We start from the raw sequence: 22,004 nt of genomic DNA, 5'->3' as shown, positions 1-22,004 counted from the left end.
ATGCAAACCCAGAATCTGAGATAAAAGCTGGAAATAATGAAAAATTCTCAGAAATAGCCCAAATGACATTCTTGTCAGAGAAAGAGAGACCTCTGTAAAAGAAGCAAATTCAAGTAGGTGCAAATGTGTATTCATTTTGTCCCTTTATTTAATAGCCTGGTTTGTCTTTATACAATACTAAATGCCATAAATATGAAAGCTTTTTAAATGCAATTGCGACCCTTTAGGATTGAAAGTGGCTATATAGTCTTGCAAGCTGCCAATGAAACGATAAGATTGGTGTTGCAGGCATTCAAGACTGACTACATGTAGAACATCAGGAATGTTTGCAGCAAAAAAAAGATGCCAGCATTTCAAGTGGACACCCATGAAAGCCAATTATCTGATACATAAAAACCTGACCAAAGCTTATAGTAGTAGTTCTGGTGTATAATTCCTCAACACTGCTGCTCCTTTTCTACTTGTGGTAGCTTGGGTTTATAGTACCCTTGCTTAATGATTGTTAGGAATCGAAAGAATATTTCAAAAACAGGAAAGCTACTTCGGGTAGTCCAGGTCCAAAATGGTGTAGTTTGGAATACGTTTGTTCATGAAACAGAACAGGGCTGGTTTGCTGCAGATGTACACCAAAAAAAGAGCTCTGGGCAAAAGTGGTTTTGGGAAAAATGAACTGAAAAACCCAGGACATAAGTGGTGGTTTAATAGTGAATTTTAAAAACAGTTATAATCAACAGATGAAGATACAGGAAATCCTCAACATACAACTAGTTGAGTCCAAAATTTATGTTGCTAAGTGAGAAATTTGTTAAGTGAGTTTTGCTCCATTCTACGACTTTCCTTGCCACATTTCTTAAGTGAATCACCGCAGTTGTTAAATTAATAATCTGATTGTTAAGTGGATCTGGTTTCTCTGTTGACTTTGCTTGTCAGAAGTTTGCAAAAGGGGATCACATGACCCGGGAATACTGCAACTGTCGTAAATACAAGTCTGTTGTCAAGCATCTGAGTGTAAATCACATGGCCGTAGGGTTGCTGCAACGGTCATAGGTGTGAAAAATGGTCATAAGCCACGTTTTGCAGTGCCATTGTAACTTCGAATGGCCACTAAGTGAACTGTTGTAAGTCGAGGACTACCTGTATACCTGTATTTTAATAATCTGCGTCACTGCCCTTTAATGTGCTGCACTTCATATGTTCTGAATTATAATTCCCTTCCTGCACTACAGCACGTTCCCAGTAGTCATGAGTCCTCAGGGAACTGCAGTCCAAATGGTGGGGGACATCAGCTTAAAGAGGACTGACCTTAAAATTTTCACATTGAGAAGTCATACAGCTGTATTTTGTTTAGTATGGACTTGACAAGTATACAAGAAAATACCTGAATAGGTATGGATTGGGGTTTGGGCCTCTTCACATGTCATTGAATCTCAACCCAAGCTACCTTCCCACCATGTTAATGGAGAAAGATGCTAAAAATTAAATTTGACAACAGGTTAAGCTTCCCATTTCTCTCTCTCTCTTTTTTTAATTTCCTAAACTACCACTTTAGATTTCTTAAAATTTCCTCTTAGTTTTCATCCTTTACTGGTTGTCTTTATGAGACAAATACGTTAATGATTGTAAAAGGATGAATGGATCTTGGGTGTTGGAACCATTTCATGTGCATATATAAAAACAGAATTAGATTCCTGGAACTTGTGAAGAAAATCTTGATAAGAGTGTCCTTCAGATTATCTACCACCTATTAATATTTTAACAAAAAAAATTCTGACTTATCAAAGCAAAACAAATTACTGTTAAAACCTCATTTTTTGATTTTGAATGTTACGGTCAATATTTTAGTTCAGATTTTTCCTAAGCAAGTAGGAAAAAAGGTGTTTATGGCACAGTCCCAACAATAAATTTGCTTCATTATACAATGAACAGAAATTGACAGAAACAGCCAACGACATAAATATATATTATTATATTTCACAGACATTACACTTTTATGGACATAGTTGTCCCCACAGTCCCCCCAAAAAAAAAAAAAACTGGCCAGTTTTAAAAAAGGTTTTACTGTAAGTATGAATGAATGTCACAGAATTAGGACTGACTGCAGTAATTTGACCTTGGATCACACATGATCAGCTCCATCAGATCTGGACTGTTAAGATCTGGATGGGGACAAAGAAAATTTTGTGTATCTTTGTCATCTACCGTCTGCTGGTTTTTGTGGCCCACATCTGGCAGTCTTCAAATAAATCTTCCAATATCAAGAAAGTACCTGCTTTCCTTCTAAACACACACTGGATATTTACAAATCAAAGTGAACAAACTTATTGCCTCTGAATTAGTATGTTTCGACAGTGCTTAAGTGAACTCTTAAATCAGGTTTTTCTAACAGAATATGATATATAAGAATAATAGTTCTTGAATAGCCACACAAATATCCCCTGATGTGTTTCAGTTATTGATCTTGACTGATCTGAGACACTTTCACTGAAATAGTTTAAATACAGCTAAACTTGTCTGCAGTCCCTGTTGTTCACTTTTCATTATACTATGAAGAACCCCTTCAAATCTTGGTACACATCCCTAATTCATCCACTGTATTGTCAATTTGTTCTGATAGGGCAGGATCTTCCTTTGTTCTTGACTTAAAACCTTTGAAAACAGGACACACTGGTACATACTTTAACCAGTGAGTCCTTTTAATCAGACCCATCCCAAAGGGAAAATCGTAACTCTTCAGTTTTGCAGATTCGTCACTGTTGGCATGTGCTCCAGCCTTCCACTGTACTAAGCCACGTTCCTCTTGAGTCCCTAGAAAAGAAAGTATGTATTTGAAATCAGGCAGTTTTGGAAGAAAGGTTTCAGTGATCTAATTCACAAAAGAAAGCTGTATTAATAACATACCATGAAGTAGAGAGTCATGACATGAGATTAAAGAAATGTAAAAGTTGAAATAATAAACTTTCTGGGAGGAGCATGGTAGATTTGCCTGTGATGAGATCAACAGTTAAAAGGAACAGAAGTGTCTGCTTTTTGCGTCTCATCCCATCAATTGGATACCAGTAGAACACACATAATTTGTATTCAATAGGGTTTCATTCCCTAATGAAGAACTATGTGACAGATGGGAAGTCCCTACCCTAAATTCCAGGGAGATAGTTATGATACCACAAAAAAACAACTTCCAGCCCCTTAACGTTTAGCATATTGTGGCATGAGTTTTTGGTAGACTAAGAAGCAATTGGTTCTTGAAAATCCCTGCCATAATAAATTTTCTAGCCTTTTATGATGCTGTGAGGTAGTTACAAAATTAAAAGGCCTATGTTATGAGACAGGGCTGCAAGAATCAAATTTTAAAATCATATTCACTACATCTGTCAGGCTACAGTATTAGAAGATTAAAACGCTGGGAGCCATCTACCTCTTAATAAATCTGGAAAAGCAGTAACAAAAAAGAAATGGCTATAAATACAATACTTGTACATCTAATTCTGTATTTTCTGCCACGGCTCTGTATGAGGAACATACTATCTAGTGTAGCAGCACTAATGCAAGTAACCAGAAAGTACCAAATGATCAAGTATAGCACACAGTGATCAACATATATGTCCCAAAGGTGCTTTTTCAAGATGCAACTGGACTTTCTGGTTTTTCTTTGAAGATGTTTAGCTTTTCATCCATTACTGAATTCCCTACCATTCAGTCAGAGCTGAAGAAACTTTTTGGACGGGAAGCGAAACGTCTTCAAAGAAAAAACAGAAAGTCCAGTTGCCTCTTGAAAAAGTATCTTTGGGACAACCATGACCTGGATGATTGAGAATCTCTATAGATCAAATATATATATATATATTACTTTGGATAAATTTTGGGGTTCCTTAAATCAATCCTTTTGAAATACAGGCTAAACACTTCAAAATAATACAGTGAATCAGGTGTACCTGGAACAGTGTTGTCCAATATAAATGCAATGCTGCCCCCAACAAACATTTCTGTGGTTAAAAGTACTCTTAATATCTGGTCCACTTCAGCAATGCCTACAAACCGTAATAATTTATAGTTCAAAATGTTATCAAAATATGCTTAATATACTTCTGCATTTCTCAAATTTATCTTTGTTATATCCTTCACTCTATTCCCTTTTTAGTAGGAAACACTATATACTGTAAAGCACACAAAAGAAAAGGTAAGCAATGCAAGTTATAAATGACAGGAAAAGAAAGGGAAATATAGCTAAATCTGGCTTAGCCAAACACCCTTCCCTACATCTCTTCAATCCTTCCTTGTAAATGATCCATGCTTACACCATGGCCGTACGGCATATCACTTCATACTCTGGCTTTTGCTTTTTAAACCTCACATCTTTCTGAGGATTCCATCAATTTCATCCAACTCTGACTGTCTGGTTCTTCCCCTTCTTCTTGACTCAGTTTGATTTGATCCTCGTTCATTCGTTCACTTCATATAATCAAACCACCACATAATTCTACTATAATTGTCATTCAAGGTGATTCAGCACCCATTCTCTCCTTTTACTACACGGGTATCTGAAGCACCCCATTTCATCTGCACCTAGATTTTATGTTCCACCCAACCTACCCAACTTTGACTTCCATATAATAAAGTAAGCAAAGCTGTTGTATGTAGTCATTTTTACTTGTGACATTTATTTTTCTCAACAATATATGCTCCCTGCAATCTTTCAACAAACATTTGCATATCTTAAATTTCTCCATCTGTTCTTCCATCTTATTTCACCAGGACACACATTAGTTACATATCACTTTTTATCATGTATAGGCATAACCTGTAATTGTTTACCGCATTTTCACTCAAACATAGCTATCTTGGGTTTTAACACATTAATTCCTCACTGCGTCATAAAATCTAACATTCACAGGAATTCATTTGGCTTTGCTGCATAAAAAAAATTCTACTTGGGTTTATATTCCAAATTCATCCACCTCTACTATCACCTCAAATATCCCTTGTAGATTTATCAACATTAACAACCAAAGAAATCGCACACATTCTTGACTTCCATCTTTCCCAGAGTTCATACATGCACAGATTGTATAACTCAAGCTTACTCACTTTGTCACATATTTTCTCTAAATCAGAAAGCTTTCTTACATTCATCCATCTCTGTAACTTGCTGAAGAGTAAAAATCTGATCTGCATATCCTCTGCCTGGCGTAAAAATAGACTGTTGTATTTTCCAAATTATGCAGGTTGTCACCTTTTGCATTTTTTTGACCTGAATTCTGCCAAACATTTCCCATGGTACATGAAATAAATGGTAGTTGTTGCATTGACTCTTAATAACTTTCCTTTGTGTAGGGCAGAGATTTTCAAACTATGAGTTGTGGTCCCCTGGTGACCTAACCCTAACCCCGTGATGGTGAACCTATGGCACGCATGCCAGAGTGGCACACAGAGTCCTCTTTGTTGGCATGCCCACCATCGCCAGGTACTCTTCTGGGTTCCGTTGCACACATGTGCAGCCAGCTGCTCTCTTCCGGGTTCCATCTCGTGCATGTGCATCGGCCAGATGGCCTAACCCATCCACAGGATGCAGGCAGCATGTGAAACCACATCCCCTCCAGTCCACAGAAAAACCTCTCTCCACGGAACTGGTCCCTGGGGCCCAAAAGGTTGGGGGCCACTGCATTGAATGACAGATATTTAATATCTTCCTTAACATCTTTTCCAGCTTAAATTATTGCTATTCTTTTTCATAACATTTCCTTTCCAGACCCCTCACCAATTTGATTATTCATTTACTGTCCTTAAAATGTGGTGGGTTTTCCTCCCTCCTTCTCTCTCTCTCTCTCTCTCTCTCTCTCTCTCTCTCTCTCTCTCAGTCCAGGATGCTAACAATGACATGTTGTGAGAAAGCAACTAGGAAATGCCACATGCTAAACAACCAACAAACATAACTACTCCCAGATCATTGGTTCAAAAGAATGGAAGAAAAGTCAGAGTTGCTCAAGATGAATGGGGAAAGGCCACTTCTGACCTCAAACAGCCTGACATAGTTTGCATATCTCCCTAGGCAAAGACTCTTGAGTTGTCAGTACCTGTATTGATAGCATTCGGACGTGAATCTAAATAGTTTGGAAGGGTAAGCCCAAAAAACATCGCAAAACCTAGGATAAAAAGATTGCGGGAGGAGTTCATGTCCACAAACTGTAGATTGGAGAGACCCACTGCAGTGATCATACCTGCAGAAAGAAAGAAAAAGTTAAATAAATAAATATATTAGTGGCGCGGTGGTTAGAACGCAATATTGCAGGCTAACTCTGCTCACAGCCAGCAGTTCGATCCTCACCAGTTCAAGGTTGACTCAGCCTTCCATCCTTCCGAGGTTGATAAAATGAGAACCCAGATTGTTGGGGGAAATAGGCTAACTCTCTAAACCACTTAGAGAGAACTGTGAAGCACTGTGAAGCGTTATATAAGGCTAAGTGCTAGTGCTATATAAATACAGGCCTAAACAAATAAATGGAGAATGCTTGAGAAGGGTAGTTAAGCCCCAAACTAAAAATCAGGCGGCAACAAAGACCATAAGAACTACTGATTTCAGTCGACTGGTTTTTCCTGGATATAGTTTCAGCAGAAGGATCTCTGGGTTGAAATCTGAACATGATATGAAGACAAGGCTATCCTAGAAGTGCAAATTAGACCTCTTGGTGTGGAGACAGTGTGCATTACACTGTAACAAATGGCACCTAGGGTGTTTTATGAAAAGCAGATATTTAGAACTGGAAAGCAGCAGGGGAAGTAGAAGATTACCCACAGTTCCTTTTTAACTGGCGCCTCCCTCCCACTGCTGCATGGAATTACAAAAAACCTCATTTTTTTAAAGTAAACAACTCATTTCAACCTTCCTCTCAATCAGAAAGTTGCTCTGTCACTTGACACAGCTATTTCTACAAATGACTTACCAAACAAAGTGCAGAACATCCCTCCAAGGATGGGATCAGGGAGGGAGGCAAACAGAGCAGTAAATTTGCCAATGGTTCCTAAAATAAGCATGATTCCTGCACCATACTGTACCACTTTCCTGCTGCCCACCTGTGGAGGAAAAGCAGTAGTACAAATAATCAACCTATATTCATTATGAATTATTTACGGTTTGTCTCACAGTCAGTTAGATGTACAGATTGGACTTGGCATTTTTGTCTGCCCGTCAATTCCTTCCCAAGGACCCTGGGATAGGCAGATGTGGGTGTTTGATGGAGTTACCGATATCATTGGAGGATGTAAGCTGTTCCAAGTAAAACTCCAAGTAAAGTAAATTATTATGGTTTGTGGCACAATCAGCCAGATGTTCAGTATTATAATTATTTGTTCACAACAATATCATTCACAGCTGCCAGTTCTTTAGCTGGTTATTGTTATTAATCTGTATATGTTGCTTCTGTTACATTTTCTGCTGTCTCTACTCAACATATGAGTCATGCTTCCAGGTACACACTGAACCTGAAAGGATTTTTTTTATTTAATACCATCTGGCACATACAAGCTTTAATTTTTTTTCAGTAGGATTTCCAGGGCGCTTTCTGAGCAAAATAAGCGCAGCAAAACCATTTGTTTTAGAACAACAATTGTCGCAGCTGCTTTCTCTGGTCAGCCCAAACAGAATGGTGACACATCTCAGAGGAAATTTCCCATTCAAATTACAGGCGGTACACTTGGAGTGAAGCAGTGCAAACAATGGGGGGACATCAGCTTAAAGAGGTTGGTGAGAAATGATGGTCCTTCCAGAGGCCTTACTGATCCCCAGTTAAGGGAATCAAGAAGGTGAGTCTCTGTCTAATCCAAGTCCTGGAGAACTACTAGCAATCTGACTAGATGTTTTTCGGGTTAGCTGAGTAGCCTGATCTGATCCTTAATTTTTAGAAAACAACAATAATGTAATTTAACTTTTGCAAAGGTGGCCACAATTCTGCATACTTAACTGGGCCCATGAGATGAACAACACAGCACCAAAAATGGGCTAGACTACCTTAATGCTGGAGCAAAAACACCTCTCAGGAATCTAGAATGGCATACGGGCAGCTTGTTTACAAAGGACCTCAGAATTCATCCTACGAAATTACCTTGTGATGCCAAGATACAATCTATCTATCCCAGTTGCAGATTTTGCCCAGGTGCTAAAAACTGAAGCCTTGTGCTCCTCCCAGTGCACAAGAAGAAGCAGGCAGCTGTGTGTAAACCCATTAAAAGCCTAGAAACAGAAGATGCTATCAGAACAGTGGAAGGGTGGTACCTTGGTGATGCCCAAGACTCCAATATTCGGGCTGGAGGAAGTAGAACCATTGCCAGTGCCCAGCAACCCAGCAATGATACAACAGATTCCCTCTGTAAAAATGCCTCTGAGGGGCAAGAAAAGAAGAATTCTCAGAGTTGCGTTAGATGTCCCAGCTCTCTCTCCTAGCAATGTTAGGGTGATGCATTTCATTGGATGGATACCCAGCAAATTACATGAAGATCTTGTCAAACGTTTTAAAGGAATAACTTCCAAAAATTAGAATTAGATGAGGGTCACTTGCTAGTTAAGCCAGATAGTGTTCGTCGTAAACAGATGTGGCTGCCTGGTGACTTGGGGTGTTTTGGATTCTCATCACCTGTTCATCCAATTATTCCCTGACCTTGGCAGACAGAAACCATCTGATTAAAAAAAAGAGAGAGAGAGCAAATCCTGCCTTGCCCTACCCAATATGACATTTGTGATACTTCTTCCTGCTGGTCATAGTCCATATGCAGGTAGCAGCCACGTCCTGAACTATTGGAAACATCAGAGGAATCGAGCACACAGAACCATACAGACCTTCTGCCCACCCACAGGCACTCGCAGAGATAATCCCTTCCTAAATCCCTCTGGCCTGATGGCTGAATCTTCCTGGGGTAATATTCCACCTCTGCTTATACCACAAACAATCCATTAGTGTTTCATACACCCACAGGATCCAGCACGATCAGTTCTGAATGTAACTGCACCACACTGTGTGTGCGCGTGCGTACATTAAAAAGACAACAGGAAAAGGGTCCACAAGGTTCACCCTACATTAGGAAAGCTTCAGTGAAATATCCCAGACAATCTGTGAAGCAGACCTGAGAGAGTGTGGTGGAAGTGAGGCTAATGTGCATGTTGTCTATTGAGAAAGATTTTCGAAAGAAACCCATGAGAAACATTTTTAGTCTTAAGTTAGATCTCAAATATTGATCAGCCTCTTTCTTAAGAAGGGAGCAGTGACAGTATTTTGTTTTCAGCAGTGAAACAAATCTGGTCTCTTGAAACTGTTCCGAGGAACAGCCACTTTGACCTACTGGTCTGTGTTGCTGGTTGTGCTCACATGACAATCTTGACCAGGTCAATTGCAAACCTCACAGCTGTATTTGCACAATATTGTGTAAACCCTTTTATTGTAGCCTTGCAGCAAAATGGGGAAATTGTTAGTTTTGATGGCTGACTTAGTAAATCCTCTGAACCCAGCCTCTTCAAATGTTTACAGTTCAGCCAGGGTAGTCTGCATACCAAGAGAACACATTAATGTAGAAACCAAGTGAAGTTGTTCTATAATACAGTACATAAAGCACCCGGAGAAAATGATGGGAGGGAAGCAGCTGTTTTTAAGGAGTTGTGAAGCTATTCTTGTTGCACACATTGATGCTGACTAGATCTGGAGGTTTAATCAGTAAAGTGAGCTAGCAAAGCTGTTCTACCTCATACCAGTTTGTGCATTGTGAATGCCAGAATGAAATATGCAAGGGAAATGGGAACAGATGGGCATTGCAAGAATTAAACTCCCGAAGGTGTCACCCGAAGAGTGATCCAGAGGCAAACATAATGGAAAACCTGTGTCTTAGAATGATGGGGACCCACATGACCCACATTTTTCCCAGTCTAGAAAACCTTAAGACAAGGATCTCCAAAGATATGACAGAATATGACAAAAGGAAGGCCTTGTGGATGTGTTAATGAGGCAGTGTGCTTCCATGGTGAAAAAAAAATATTCTCAGACTTCTTAAATGAGTAAAGAAATCAGCATTCGAAGTGCACCAAAAATGGAGATTTTTTTTTAAACGAAGTTTTTCCAATTTCCTTCTTCTGACCTTTGGCATCCCAAAATGAGAAACCATTTTTTTCTAAGAGCCTTTAGTTACTGAAGTATCATCCTCCACAGTTTTTGTAGAAATGTGCTTAAAATATTACCTTTGTTTCACCAGTGAAAAGCAGAACAGACCCTTATAAAAAAATATAGACATCTCTGAGCCGGATGCACCCTACCTATTGATGGCATGGACTGGTGGCGGGGGAGCACCTGCAAGTCGGGCGCAGGCATAATAATCTCCGATGGACTCGATGATGCCAGATAATGTAGCACTGAACATTCCCAGCACAGCAGCCGCAGTCACTGTGGGCATCCCCCACTGACCTGGGAAAGCAGACAACACAACAAATATCAGCTGGGCTGTAAAATGTTCCTCTAGGTAGGAGGAGCAAAGGTTGAAGTCCAATAAATAAAAACCAGGAAGCCCAGATTCTTCTCCCTTTGTGTGAGTGTCTCTTTCAATCACACACAAGTTCACACCGCCCCCTATGAATTCCCTGACAAATTACCTAAACCTGCCTCCAGAGTAAAGCACAGCATGAAACATTTCCAGAGTACCAAAGGTAACAGTAGAACATCTTGGGGTTCTACCATAAGCGTGTATATGTATGAGTGTGTATGTGTTTGTATACAGACAGACACAGACAGACAGACACAGACACAGACAGACACAGACACACAGGCAGGCAGGCAGGCAGGCAGACAGAATGAACAAACATCTTGGAGTTCTATCATGTGTGTATATATACCATAAGTGTGCATATACTGTATATATAAGTGGTACCACTTATATATACAGTATATGCACACTTATGGTATATATACACACTTACGATAGAACTCCAAGATGTTTGTTCATTCTATCATTCATCTATCTGTCTATCTATCTATCTATCTATCTATCTATCTATCTATCTATCTATCTATCTATCTATCTATCTATCTGTCTATCTATCTATCATCTATCATCTATCTATCTATCTATCTATCTATCTATCTATCTATCTATCTATCTATCTATCTATCTATCTATTATCTATCTATCTATCTATCTATCTATCTATCTATCTATCTATCTATCTATCTATCTATCTATCATCTATCTATCATCTATCTATCTATCTATCTATCTATCTATCTATCATCTATCTGTCTATCATCTATCTATCTATCTATCTATCTATCTATCTATCTATCTATCTATCTGTCTATCATCTATCTATCTATCTATCTTTCTATCTATCTATCATCTATCTATCTATCTATCTATCTATCTATCTATCATCTATCTATCTATCATCTATCTATCTATCTATCTATCTATCTATCTATCTATCATCATCATCTATCTATCTATCTATCTATCTATCTATCTATCTATCTATCTATCTATCTATCATCTATCTATCTATCTATCTCTATCTATTATCTATCTATCTATCTATCTATCTATCTATCTATCTATCTATCTATCATCTATCTATCTATCTATCTGTCTATCATCTATCTATCTATCATCTATCTATCTATCTATCTATCTATCATCTATCTATCTATCTATCTATCTATCTATCATCTATCTATCTATCTATCTATCTATCTATCATCTATCTATCTATCTATCTATCTATCTATCTGTCTATCTATCATCTCTCTATATATCTATCTATCTATCTATCTATCTATCTATCTATCTATCTATCTATCTATCTATCTATCTATCTATCATCTATCTATCTATCTATCTATCTATCATCTATCTATCTATCTATCTATCTATCTATCTATCTATCTATCATCATCTATATCTATCTATCTATCTATCTATCTATCTATCTATCTATCTATCTATCTATCTATCTATCTATCTATCTATCTATCTATCTATCTATCTATCTATCTATCTATCTATCTATCTATCTATCTATCATCTATCTATCTATCTAACTATCACTATCTATCACTATCATTCATCTATCTGTCTGTCTATCTATCTATCTATCTATCTATCTATCTATCTATCTATCTATCTATCTATCTATCTATCCACACATACACATCATACAGACACACATTTATGGTAGAACCCCAATATGTTCTAATGTTACCTTTGTACTATGTGTGTGTGTGTGTGTGCACGCGCACATACACACACATATACATATACACACATACTCACATGCACACACACACACACACACACAGTGTCCATGTTTGGAAGGAATGAAAAGAGCAAAGGGCAAAGGAATGGAGATTGAAGGTTGAAAGACATGAGAAAACCTTTCCTTTTCTCCAGGTCCACCAAGATTTAAACTCCCACATGCAACTCTTGTCTTGGGATGTAAGTGATGACTTGGGAGTTTTGGGGACAACATAAGGCTCTCTCATGAGAACGTACTCTGCCATTCAGCCTGTTTCTGGAAGGGCCTGGTTGCAGGAGGGCCTTAGCACATCAAAGGCAACAATTCCATCGCTGGCTGAACTGCTAATCCATGCCTGTCCATCAGCCCAGGGAGATCTCTTCCATGTAAAGGGAGCATGTAAGAGCAGATAAAAGAGGGAAGATCCTGCCCATTCTCATGCAATAGGCAAATAAAAGAGAAAGAATAACAGGGAAGGAGGGATTGGAGATAGGAGGGCATCAGAACTGTTTTCAATGCAATCTTGTGTGGCTTAGCCTGTCATGTGGATCAGAGGTGGTATTCAGCAGGTTCTGACCAGTTCTGGAGAACAGGTAGCAGAAATTTTGAGTAGTTCGGAGAACCGGTAGTGGAAATTTTGAGTAGTTTGGAGTACCACCTCTGACTGGCCTTGCCCCCATCTATTCTGTACCTCCTCCCAAGTCCCAGATGATGGGCTGGGTCTTCTTTGGTTGCCCTGCACAGGAGAATGGAGCTGGAAAGCAGGTTAGTGGGGTGGGGAGGGGATTTTGCAGTAACCTCCCCCTGCCATGCCCACCAAGCCACACCCACCAAGCCACGCCCACAGAACCGGTAGTAAAAAAATTTGAATCCCACCACTGATGTGGATGCATATTCCATTGCTCCCTCCCAAGATTGAGGTGAGGTGAAGAGAACTATGAGGCCAACTTACAGGGGTAAGGAAAGCGGAACCAGGGTGCTATGGACAAGATTTCTCCTCTAGCATCTGTTCTGGCCTTGAATCCGTAGGCACTGGCATCCCGAGGAAACACGTCCGTCACTGTCAGAATGTAACAAAGCAGCCAGACCACCAAAATGGCTAGTATGATCTGAAGAGGAGATACAGAAAGGCAGAACACAATAATCTCCCACCTATATACCCACACTGAAAACAAGTCGGAAGACAGGAAGTGACAGTAGGAAAAGAACATGGATTTCTAAACTATTGTCCATCTACTCTGTGCTACTCTGCCTAGTTTTCACTTCCGAGACTTCTGTAATCCAGTCCTGGGAGTATTTATACTGCAAATAAATCCCACAGAGCTGAGGGAACCTTATTCCTGGAGAATTGTCTAAAATTGCAGATTGAGAATTTTAAATATTCAAGAATGCAGATTTGAATATTTCAGCCAAAATCAAACTTTTGTGTTAAGGGATCTCTTCTACATTCCTTCTCCTTTACTCCTAACAAATGGACACGATTGATTGGCAAAAGCTTTTACAATCTCCCTCTCTTTGTCATGTTTAGTTTTAATTAATTCCCAGTCTCTCCTTTGGCCCGTTTTGCCTTCTTGCTGCATGGGAAGTTTCTGAGTCAATTGACCTTTATGGTGGATAAGAGAGAATACTGCATGTGAATGGCTTATTTATGCATGCTCAGAGTAACCTTCTACGCGGGAGAAGAATAAGCTGTTTTTGTCAACTGATGCCACTGGGGAACCTGGCAGGATAAAAAACAGCAAATTCTGACCAAATTTTTTTCAGGGGGGGTGCATACAAAATGTGCCCACAATAAAATGATGAGTAAACGACAATCTCCTTACTGGAAACATCTTGAAGATCTGTATCCGGATCAAAATGCAGCCTTTCCCATATTTATACCCAGGAAGGAGAAAAGAAACATTTCGTAGGTACTGAGCAAACAGAACAATTAAAAAAATAGACCTGTTCAAAGGAGAGAAAAGATACGAGTGAACAGATTAGGAGCAATTGGATGCAGAAACCCTGGGATCAATTCATATAATTTCGAACTGAATTTATTGGATTATACAGAGGTAGTTGTTTATCATGAACTTACCATTATCTAGGCATTTCCTTACACAAGTCTGATACCTTGTAGTTATATTAGGACTACACCTCTCCAAACTCCAGCTGGCAGAGCAGCAGCTATGCTTATTAGAAATCTTGGGAGGGAAATGATTTGGAGGGCATCCGATTAAAAGAAGGCAGGTTTTGCAATTTTTTACTAAACCACCAGTTGGATCAGCCATCTGTCACATGAGCTGGCCCTGCATATGCCCTGGGTTGACAACTTCAGAGAGCATCTGATCTGATTTTCTGATTTGTGCTGAGTAATTTCACAAAAGTACTTCATTCCCTCCCACCACCAAGTCCCAAAACTGAGACGAGTGTTAACACAACATCTTTGTGAATTTGCCTCTCACGACTGTGTGATCTTTTGCATAGGCATATCTAATCATGGCTAACTTAGGTAACAAACGTACTAGTTGAGAATCAGAGTTGAGGTTCAGCAGAGCCAGGGTTTTGGCTGGTGGGTTTAGAACAGGGGTCTCCAAACTTGGCAACTTTAAGACTTGTGGACTTCAATTCCCAGAATTCTCCAGCCAGCATAGCTTTTTGTGGGAGTTGAAGTCCACAAACTTAAAGTTGTCAAGTTTGGAGAGCTCTGGTTTAGAATCTGCTTTCATCTTCTGACTGTGCTCATCACTCACCAGCCTTGGAATATTGATGCCCTGAGAGGTTAATGAGCCTCAGTCCAAGTCCAACAGCATTCAGCTGAGACCTGCTGAGGGCAGGCCAAATATATGATAAATGTATCAGTTGGACTTGAGCCAAATCAGATAACTGTCAGTGCTCTTACCAAGAAAAGTTCAGTGCTTCTTCCCACAACATATTCCTCCTGCTCTTGCTTCCTTGCCTGTCTAGAGTGACAGAACCATAGTGAACCAATGGGTGAGTATAAAATATGAGGTTCCAATTTAGGTCCATAAAGCGAACTTCTCTGAAGTCAGCAGTCGGAATCACAGAGAATGAATGTGGTGACTGAAAGATTCATAATATCTATTTTACATATTCTATTCATGATCCTTAAATTGTGAATTATGGATAGTTCAGCCACCAGTAACCTATATGTAGGTTATTCCTTAATTTGTAAAAATATGTGGTCTTTCTTTGGTTGTAATATATAGCAGAACTGCAGAGCTACAAAGCCCTTAGGAATAGAAATAAGAGATTCATCATGTTCTTACATTGCCACTGTCCTATCCTGCTTATCATGCACACTTGCACTCATAAGTGTGCACAGGCACTGTCTTTCTGAAGATTTGAACCACTGGCAACCAACCATCCAGAACTTCACACTCTGCTTCACTTGGCTTGGTCTGGCAGTTGAGTGAGGAGATGAGAGGGCATCGGGCCAATGGGCCAGTTTGTAATCTCTGCAGTTCACTCCTCTGAGATCCTGCAGTAGTTCTGTAACTCTACAGCTTTTTCTCCACTCTTACATCAATCTGAAAACCTGCTGTACTGAAAAAGGAGCACCTACAATGCAGCAATGCCCCAGTGTGATCCAGCTCTATCTCCTGCTGCTTGGAAGACGGAGAGACCTATTAAGGAGACAGTAGGTGTGACTGTCAGGGGCCCAATGTAGCCGAGCAAGGCTCCAGGAACGCCCAGGAATCCAATTGCCACTTCCACAAGGCTGGAAATGATGATGGCTCCTTGGATCTAGGGCAGAAACAGGAAAAGGATGAATTAACTTGATAAAGATGCATTGCAAATGCAGTGTTTCAGCAAGACCAGCATGACTGTATTTCACTCACGATATTTGTAATAATCCTAATTTAACAAGAATAGCCCACTATCTAAAGAGGTTAGACATTTCACAGATTGACTGATTTCCTGAAGCCTGGCTTAGGAGGAAGAACTCTTAAGTGGGAAGAGAAAACAGATGTTTCAATGTTGGCTATAAGCTGTCCGCACTTGAACAAGCAGACTAAGGAAGCCAAGGCAGCCACTCGGTTGTCCTCTTCCTCTCCCCCAACCATGATAAGATGCAACTTACTATTTAAAAAGATGGAAATGTTTAGAAGGATGCATGCATTTTATGATATTCTTCATTGTCACTTCATTGAGAGATGAACAGCTAGCAACTGTAGTTTAAGGCAAAAAGCCTGCTTTCTTGCAGGGATGTATGTAACTTTATTGGTCTTTCACATGTATGTGCCCAACTGGTTTGAGTTGGGTTATAACCCTTTGTAAAAGAACACTTTTGTACAAATTGGGTTCCAACCTGCCCTTATTCACTGCAACCTTAATCCCTAGCATTAGGGTAGCAAAGAGCCACAGGAGGACTTCCAGCAAGCCCTGAACTTAAAATACATAAATCCCCCCCAGCTGAGCCTCCATACCTGGGTCCTGCAATCACCCAGTATAGTTTCTTGCTAGCCAGCTTTGAGCAATAAATGCAAAACTAGTCAGTCTAATCCAGAGATCCTTCAACTTGAAGGCTATCCTAAGGCCATGATGGCGAACCTATGGGATGCCTGCCAGAAATGGCACGCAGAGCCACTTCTGCCGGCACGTGAGAGGTCACCCAGAAGAGCCCCACTGCACATGCGTGCGCCACCTTCCCCACCAGCTGATGGTTGGGTATCTGGTGCGCATGCGCGGGTGTGTGTGGGAGATACACGTGCATGCACAGGGACACGCGGTGCAGGGGAATCACGCGCATGCGCAGGGGGCGTGGGGGGGATGCACATTGCTCTCTGGGTGCTGGCATGCATGCGCGCACAAGCGCACTCATGCAAGCGCATAAGCAATTTTCAGCACGGGAGCCCCAAAAGGTAGCCACCACTGACCGAAGGGCTGCACTCTAACCCAGAAGAGTCAGGGTTTGGGGATTTAAAGAGTGAATGGATGCCTCAAAGAAAAGTTATTAAAGCATCTATTTTCTCCTTTAAAATCAAATTAACTTCTCCCACAGATGTGAATCCAAATTTTAAGCCCCACCCACTCTGTCAGCCATGAAAGATATTTTGATGAGATGCACATAGGGGCTCCTTGACATTTGTTGCATCAATCCCTACCAACAAAGTTTCCTCCCCTCTCTCGCACTGCCCAAAAATCCAAACAAATATAGAAATTTTTAGGAAACTTCTTGGTGACCTAATCTTAACCCTAACCCTAATCTTGTATACCTTAGTTCCTCCAAAAACATACTAAATATAGCTCAACACCTCATAATAGGACACAGTTGAAGCAATTATTTTAAATCTTGTCTATGGAGATTCCCAGTCATCCAGGTCATGGTTATCCCAGAGGTGCTTTTTCAAAAGGCAACTGGATTTTTCCCTGCCTTAAAGACATTTCGCTTCTTATCCAAGAAGCTTCTTCAGTTCTGACTGAACTGAAGTCAGAACTGAAGAAGCTTCTTGAATGAGAAGCGAAATATCTTCGAGGAAAAACAAAGTCCAGATGTCTTTTGACAAAGCACCTCTGGGACATATTTGAAATCTTAGTAAATAGCACATTTTAATTGCTTCATCTTGCCTAACATGCCATCTAGCTAACAAAGAAGAAATGGAAAAAGGTAAAATCTGATACACACTTCCCACAATGGGTATGGAAAATTATTTATAAGTGCAATAACCATATTTTCTTGGAATAAATAAAAGACAAACCCCAAAAAAGAAGAAAATCTGAAAGAGGATTCATAAGGATTAAAAATATTTATGTTTATAACTTTGTATTCCAAGGGAAAATTCAAGAGCAAAAGCAAGAAAATAAATAACTAAATCAAATAAATCTAAAAGACAGCTTTCTGAATTGAAGGTTTGTCCCTTATAATAAAGGACATCTGGAGACTGTACTTATAAGTAGAAGATGTGGGAGTTTCCTGCCATAAAAAATATATATTTGAAGGCTATAAAGAATTCCTCCAGATCACTATTTCCCAATGATGACCGGTTTCCTGAGAAATGTGGCTGGGTGTATACCAGGGAAGGCTGGGATCAAACTTACTTCTGTCATTCTTGGTTGCCATATGTGAGAAGTGTTCAGTGGTAATGTCCAATTGCCGTAGATTTGGTCTGCGTGAATTAAGCAAGATATTGGGGTTAAAGAACACAACTAGACAACAAACTTTCTTTTTCCAGAGAAAGGTAATTCTATTTCAGAACAGCCTGAATCCCAGAGATAATAGTGGACATGGGACAATATATTTCTTCTCCCTCCATCCCATTTATTGATATTATGGTGGTAGGTAGTATGTGTTGAGGAATAAACATTCGTTAAAAATTGGGTATAAATGTATGCTTTTCCTGATTTTCTTATATGGAAATGGCAGTTGGGTATGCCAGGAGAAACAAAATAAATTGAATGCAATGAGGATGGAGTCCTTAAGAAGTATGTGTAGTAAAACAGGAAAAGCTTGGGTCAAGGTGAAGAGGCTGATGATTGAATGTAAACTGAATGGAAAACAGAGGGACCAGGGTAAAAGAAATGCTATGATTCCAACCCTAACTTATAAAGTAAGAATGAATGAATGGGCTGAGAAGAAGAAGACAGAGAAGGTCTTTATTGAATGGAGTTTATGAAAGAAATAAAAAAGAAAAGTAATATAGGAAAGTGTGTGACCATGGTGGATGCAAGGATAGAAAGATATGGAAAGCTATAGTGAATGAACTAAATCTATCTATATTGCTTTTTCTTACTGTATGCACTTGATGTCTTTGGTTTATAATTAGTTATTTTTTTTATACTCTGCATAACATTGCTTAACCCCAAAAGTTTGTATCCAGACCCCAAGATGACTTTGAATGTATGTATTTTGGACTTTCGTAGACCTCCTAAACGTTGTAGTTTCCAAAGTCAAGGGTAAAGAATCTTAGAAATTCTAATCAGAAAATCTGGGAGGCAACCGATTTGTCTATCGCAATGTTTCTCAACCGTGACAACATATCTAGATGTCTGGCTGGGAAATTCTGGTTCTTGTTTACAGTCACATCACATCACATCTACAAGTAGCCCTCGACTTACAGCCATAATTGAGCCCAAAATTTCTGTTGCTAAGCGAGACAGTTAAGTGAGTTTTGCCCCATTTTATGACTTTTCTTCAGTTGTTAAGTGAATTTGGCTTCCCCATTGACTTTGCGTGTCAGAAGGTCGTAAAAGGTGATCACATAATCCCAGAACACTGCAACCGTCATAAATCTAAACTAGTCGCCACACAGCAACTTTGATCACGTGACCATGCAATGGTCGTGTGAAAAAACCAGTCATAAGACACTTTTTTTCAGTGCCGTTTTAACTTTCAACAATCACTAAATCAATGTTTGTAAATCGAGGATTACCGTATATACTCGAGTATAAGTCGACCCGAATATAAGCCGAGGCACCTAATTTTACACAAAAAAACTGGGAAAACTTATTGACTCGAGTATAAGCCGAGGGTGGGAAATGCAGCAGCTACTGGTAAATTTCAAAAATAAAAATAATTAATTTGGGAAACGATCTCACTATCTCACGTCGCCTCGGGAAGGGAAAGGCAAAGCGCTTTTTGCCTTTCCCTTCCCGGCTGGGGCTGTTGGGAGTCGCTGCCGCCTGCCTTTCCCTTCCCGGCTGGGGCTGTTGGGAGTCGCTGCCGCCTGCCTTTCCCTTCCCGGCTGGGGGCTGTTGGGAGTCACTGCCGCCTGCCTTTCCCTTCCCGGCGGGGCTGTTGGGAGTCGCTGCCGCCTGCCTTCCCTTCCCGGCTGGGGCTGTTGGGAGTCGCTGCCGCCTGCCTTTCCCTTCCCGGCTGGGGCTGTTGGGAGTCGCTGCCGCCTGCCTTTCCCTTCCCGGCTGGGGCTGTTGGGAGTCGCTGCCGCCTGCCTTTCCCTTCCCGGCTGGGGCTCTTGGGAGTCGCTGCCGCCTGCCTTTCCCTTCCCGGCTGGGGCTGTTGGGAGTCGCTGCCGCCTGCCTTTCCCTTCCCGGCTGGGGCTGTTGGGAGTCGCTGCCGCCTGCCTTTCCCTTCCCGGCTGGGGCTCTTGGGAGTCGCTGCCGCCTGCCTTTCCCTTCCCGGCTGGGGCTGTTGGGAGTCGCTGCCGCCTGCCTTCCCTTCCCGGCGGGGGCTGTTGGAGTCGCTGCCGCCTGCCTTTCCCTTCCCGGCTGGGGCTGGGGCCTCCCTTCCGGCGGGGAGTCGCTGCCGCCTGCCTTTCCCTTCCCGGCTGGGGCTGTTGGGAGTCGCTGCCGCCTGCCTTTCCCTTCCCGGCTGGGGCTGTTGGGAGTCGCTGCCGCCTGCCTTTCCCTTCCGGCTGGGGCTGTTGGGAGTCGCTGCCGCCTGCCTTTCCCTTCCCGGCTGGGGCTGTTGGGAGTCGCTGCCGCCTGCCTTTCCCTTCCCGGCTGGGGCTGGGAGTCGCTGCCGCCTGCCTTTCCCTTCCCGGCTGGGGCTGTTGGGAGTCGCTGCCGCCTGCCTTTCCCTTCCCGGCTGGGGCTGTTGGGAGTCGCTGCCGCCTGCCTTTCCCTTCCCGGCTGGGGCTGTTGGGAGTCGCTGCCGCCTGCCTTCCCTTCCCGGCTGGGGCTGTTGGGAGTCGCTGCCGCCTGCCTTCCCTTCCCGGCTGGGGCTGTTGGGAGTCGCTGCCGCCTGCCTTCCCTTCCCGGCTGGGGCTGTTGGGAGTCGCTGCCGCCTGCCTTCCCTTCCCGGCTGGGGCTGTTGGGAGTCGCTGCCGCCTGCCTTTCCCTTCCCGGCTGGGGCTGTTGGGAGTCGCTGCCGCCTGCCTTTCCCTTCCCGGCGGGGCTGTTGGGAGTCGCTGCCGCCTGCCTTTCCCTTCCCGGCTGGGGCTGTTGGGAGTCGCTGCCGCCTGCCTTTCCCTTCCCGGCTGGGGCTGTTGGGAGTCCTGCCGCCTGCCTTCCCTTCCCGGCTGGGGCTGTTGGGAGTCGCTGCCGCCTGCCTTTCCCTTCCCGGCTGGGGCTGTTGGTCGCTGCCGCCTGCCTTCCCTTCCCGGCTGGGGCTGTTGGGAGTTGCTGCCGCCGGTGCGGCCCCAGTCCCGCGTCGCCTCGGGAAGGAAAGGCCACGGCTTGGAAGGCCGCCGCTGGAGCGAAGCTGCGTGCAGCGCTGCGCTAGCATCGGATCGGGCACGCCGGACGGTTCCAACCGAGCCCCGAGTGTCGTCTTTGGCGCCCGCCCAGCGCCGCGGAGCTCCCTGTACCGGGAGAAGGGAAGACACCCCCGGGGCGGGGCAGGGAGAGGAGCTTCTCCCGCCCGCCCCTCTTTCCGCGCGCACCGGTGTCCCCGCAGGACGACCCCTGCCCCGCAGTTGCCACCGCTTGAAAGAGACGGGCCGGGGTGGGTAGAAAGGCGCCAGGCGCCCTTGGAGGAGAAGGTCCCGCGTTCGCCTGTCTGCCCGCGGATGTCAGCGGAGTTTTGCCGCTGCTTCGTCCGGGGTCTCTGGGCAAACACGTCCACCCGAGCGGGGCTTGTCGCCTCCGGCACGCAACGAGCGCTGCCCTCGGATTCCCTGTCCGGTTGCCCCCCTTTTGAGGGCGATGGCAGTAAACTGTTCCCGTAGCAGCAGCTGCTCCTCTTTCCCGGCTGGGCTGGTGAACGAGGCTTCGCAGGGCACCTTCGGCTCAGCAATTCTCTCCGCCGGAGCAGCTGGTCCTGGGAGGCCAGCCCCTCTGCCCGGAGGGGCTGGGGGGGAGGGGGCTCCGGTCCGGCCTTCCGAAGCCGTGAATTCGTCCCTCTCGCTGATAC

The 22,004-nt window shown here is 42.7% G+C and overlaps 1 protein-coding gene across 3 annotated transcripts in view; it reads right to left on the bottom strand.

Annotated features, from left to right (window-relative positions):
* Positions 1-114: 114 nt before the first annotated feature.
* The window catches only part of SLC23A1 (solute carrier family 23 member 1), a 28,992-nt gene continuing 7,102 nt past the window's right edge, over positions 115-22,004 (bottom strand). For 2 of the 3 annotated variants that reach the window (XM_026668569.2, XM_087947887.1), the window contains 10 exons: positions 18,296-18,363; positions 15,819-16,000; positions 14,077-14,197; positions 13,206-13,362; positions 10,289-10,436; positions 8,267-8,372; positions 6,939-7,068; positions 6,072-6,215; positions 3,933-4,028; positions 115-2,805 (listed from right to left, as the gene is read on the bottom strand). In XM_026668569.2, the coding sequence (XP_026524354.1) occupies positions 2,558-2,805; positions 3,933-4,028; positions 6,072-6,215; positions 6,939-7,068; positions 8,267-8,372; positions 10,289-10,436; positions 13,206-13,362; positions 14,077-14,197; positions 15,819-16,000; positions 18,296-18,363 (1,400 nt within the window). In that variant the 3' untranslated portion in view covers positions 115-2,557. The remainder of the gene's footprint in view (positions 2,806-3,932; positions 4,029-6,071; positions 6,216-6,938; positions 7,069-8,266; positions 8,373-10,288; positions 10,437-13,205; positions 13,363-14,076; positions 14,198-15,818; positions 16,001-18,295; positions 18,364-22,004) is intronic. The other variant, XM_087947900.1, reaches the window with a different exon arrangement.

The sequence above is a fragment of the Notechis scutatus genome, chromosome 1 (assembly GCF_049901735.1).
Source record: "Notechis scutatus isolate UNSWTSFEM ecotype Mainland chromosome 1, rNotScu1.2, whole genome shotgun sequence".
NCBI lineage: Eukaryota > Metazoa > Chordata > Lepidosauria > Squamata > Elapidae > Notechis > Notechis scutatus.
The sequence above is the reverse complement of the archived record's forward strand: the minus strand, read 5'-3'. Positions and strand labels throughout refer to the sequence as shown.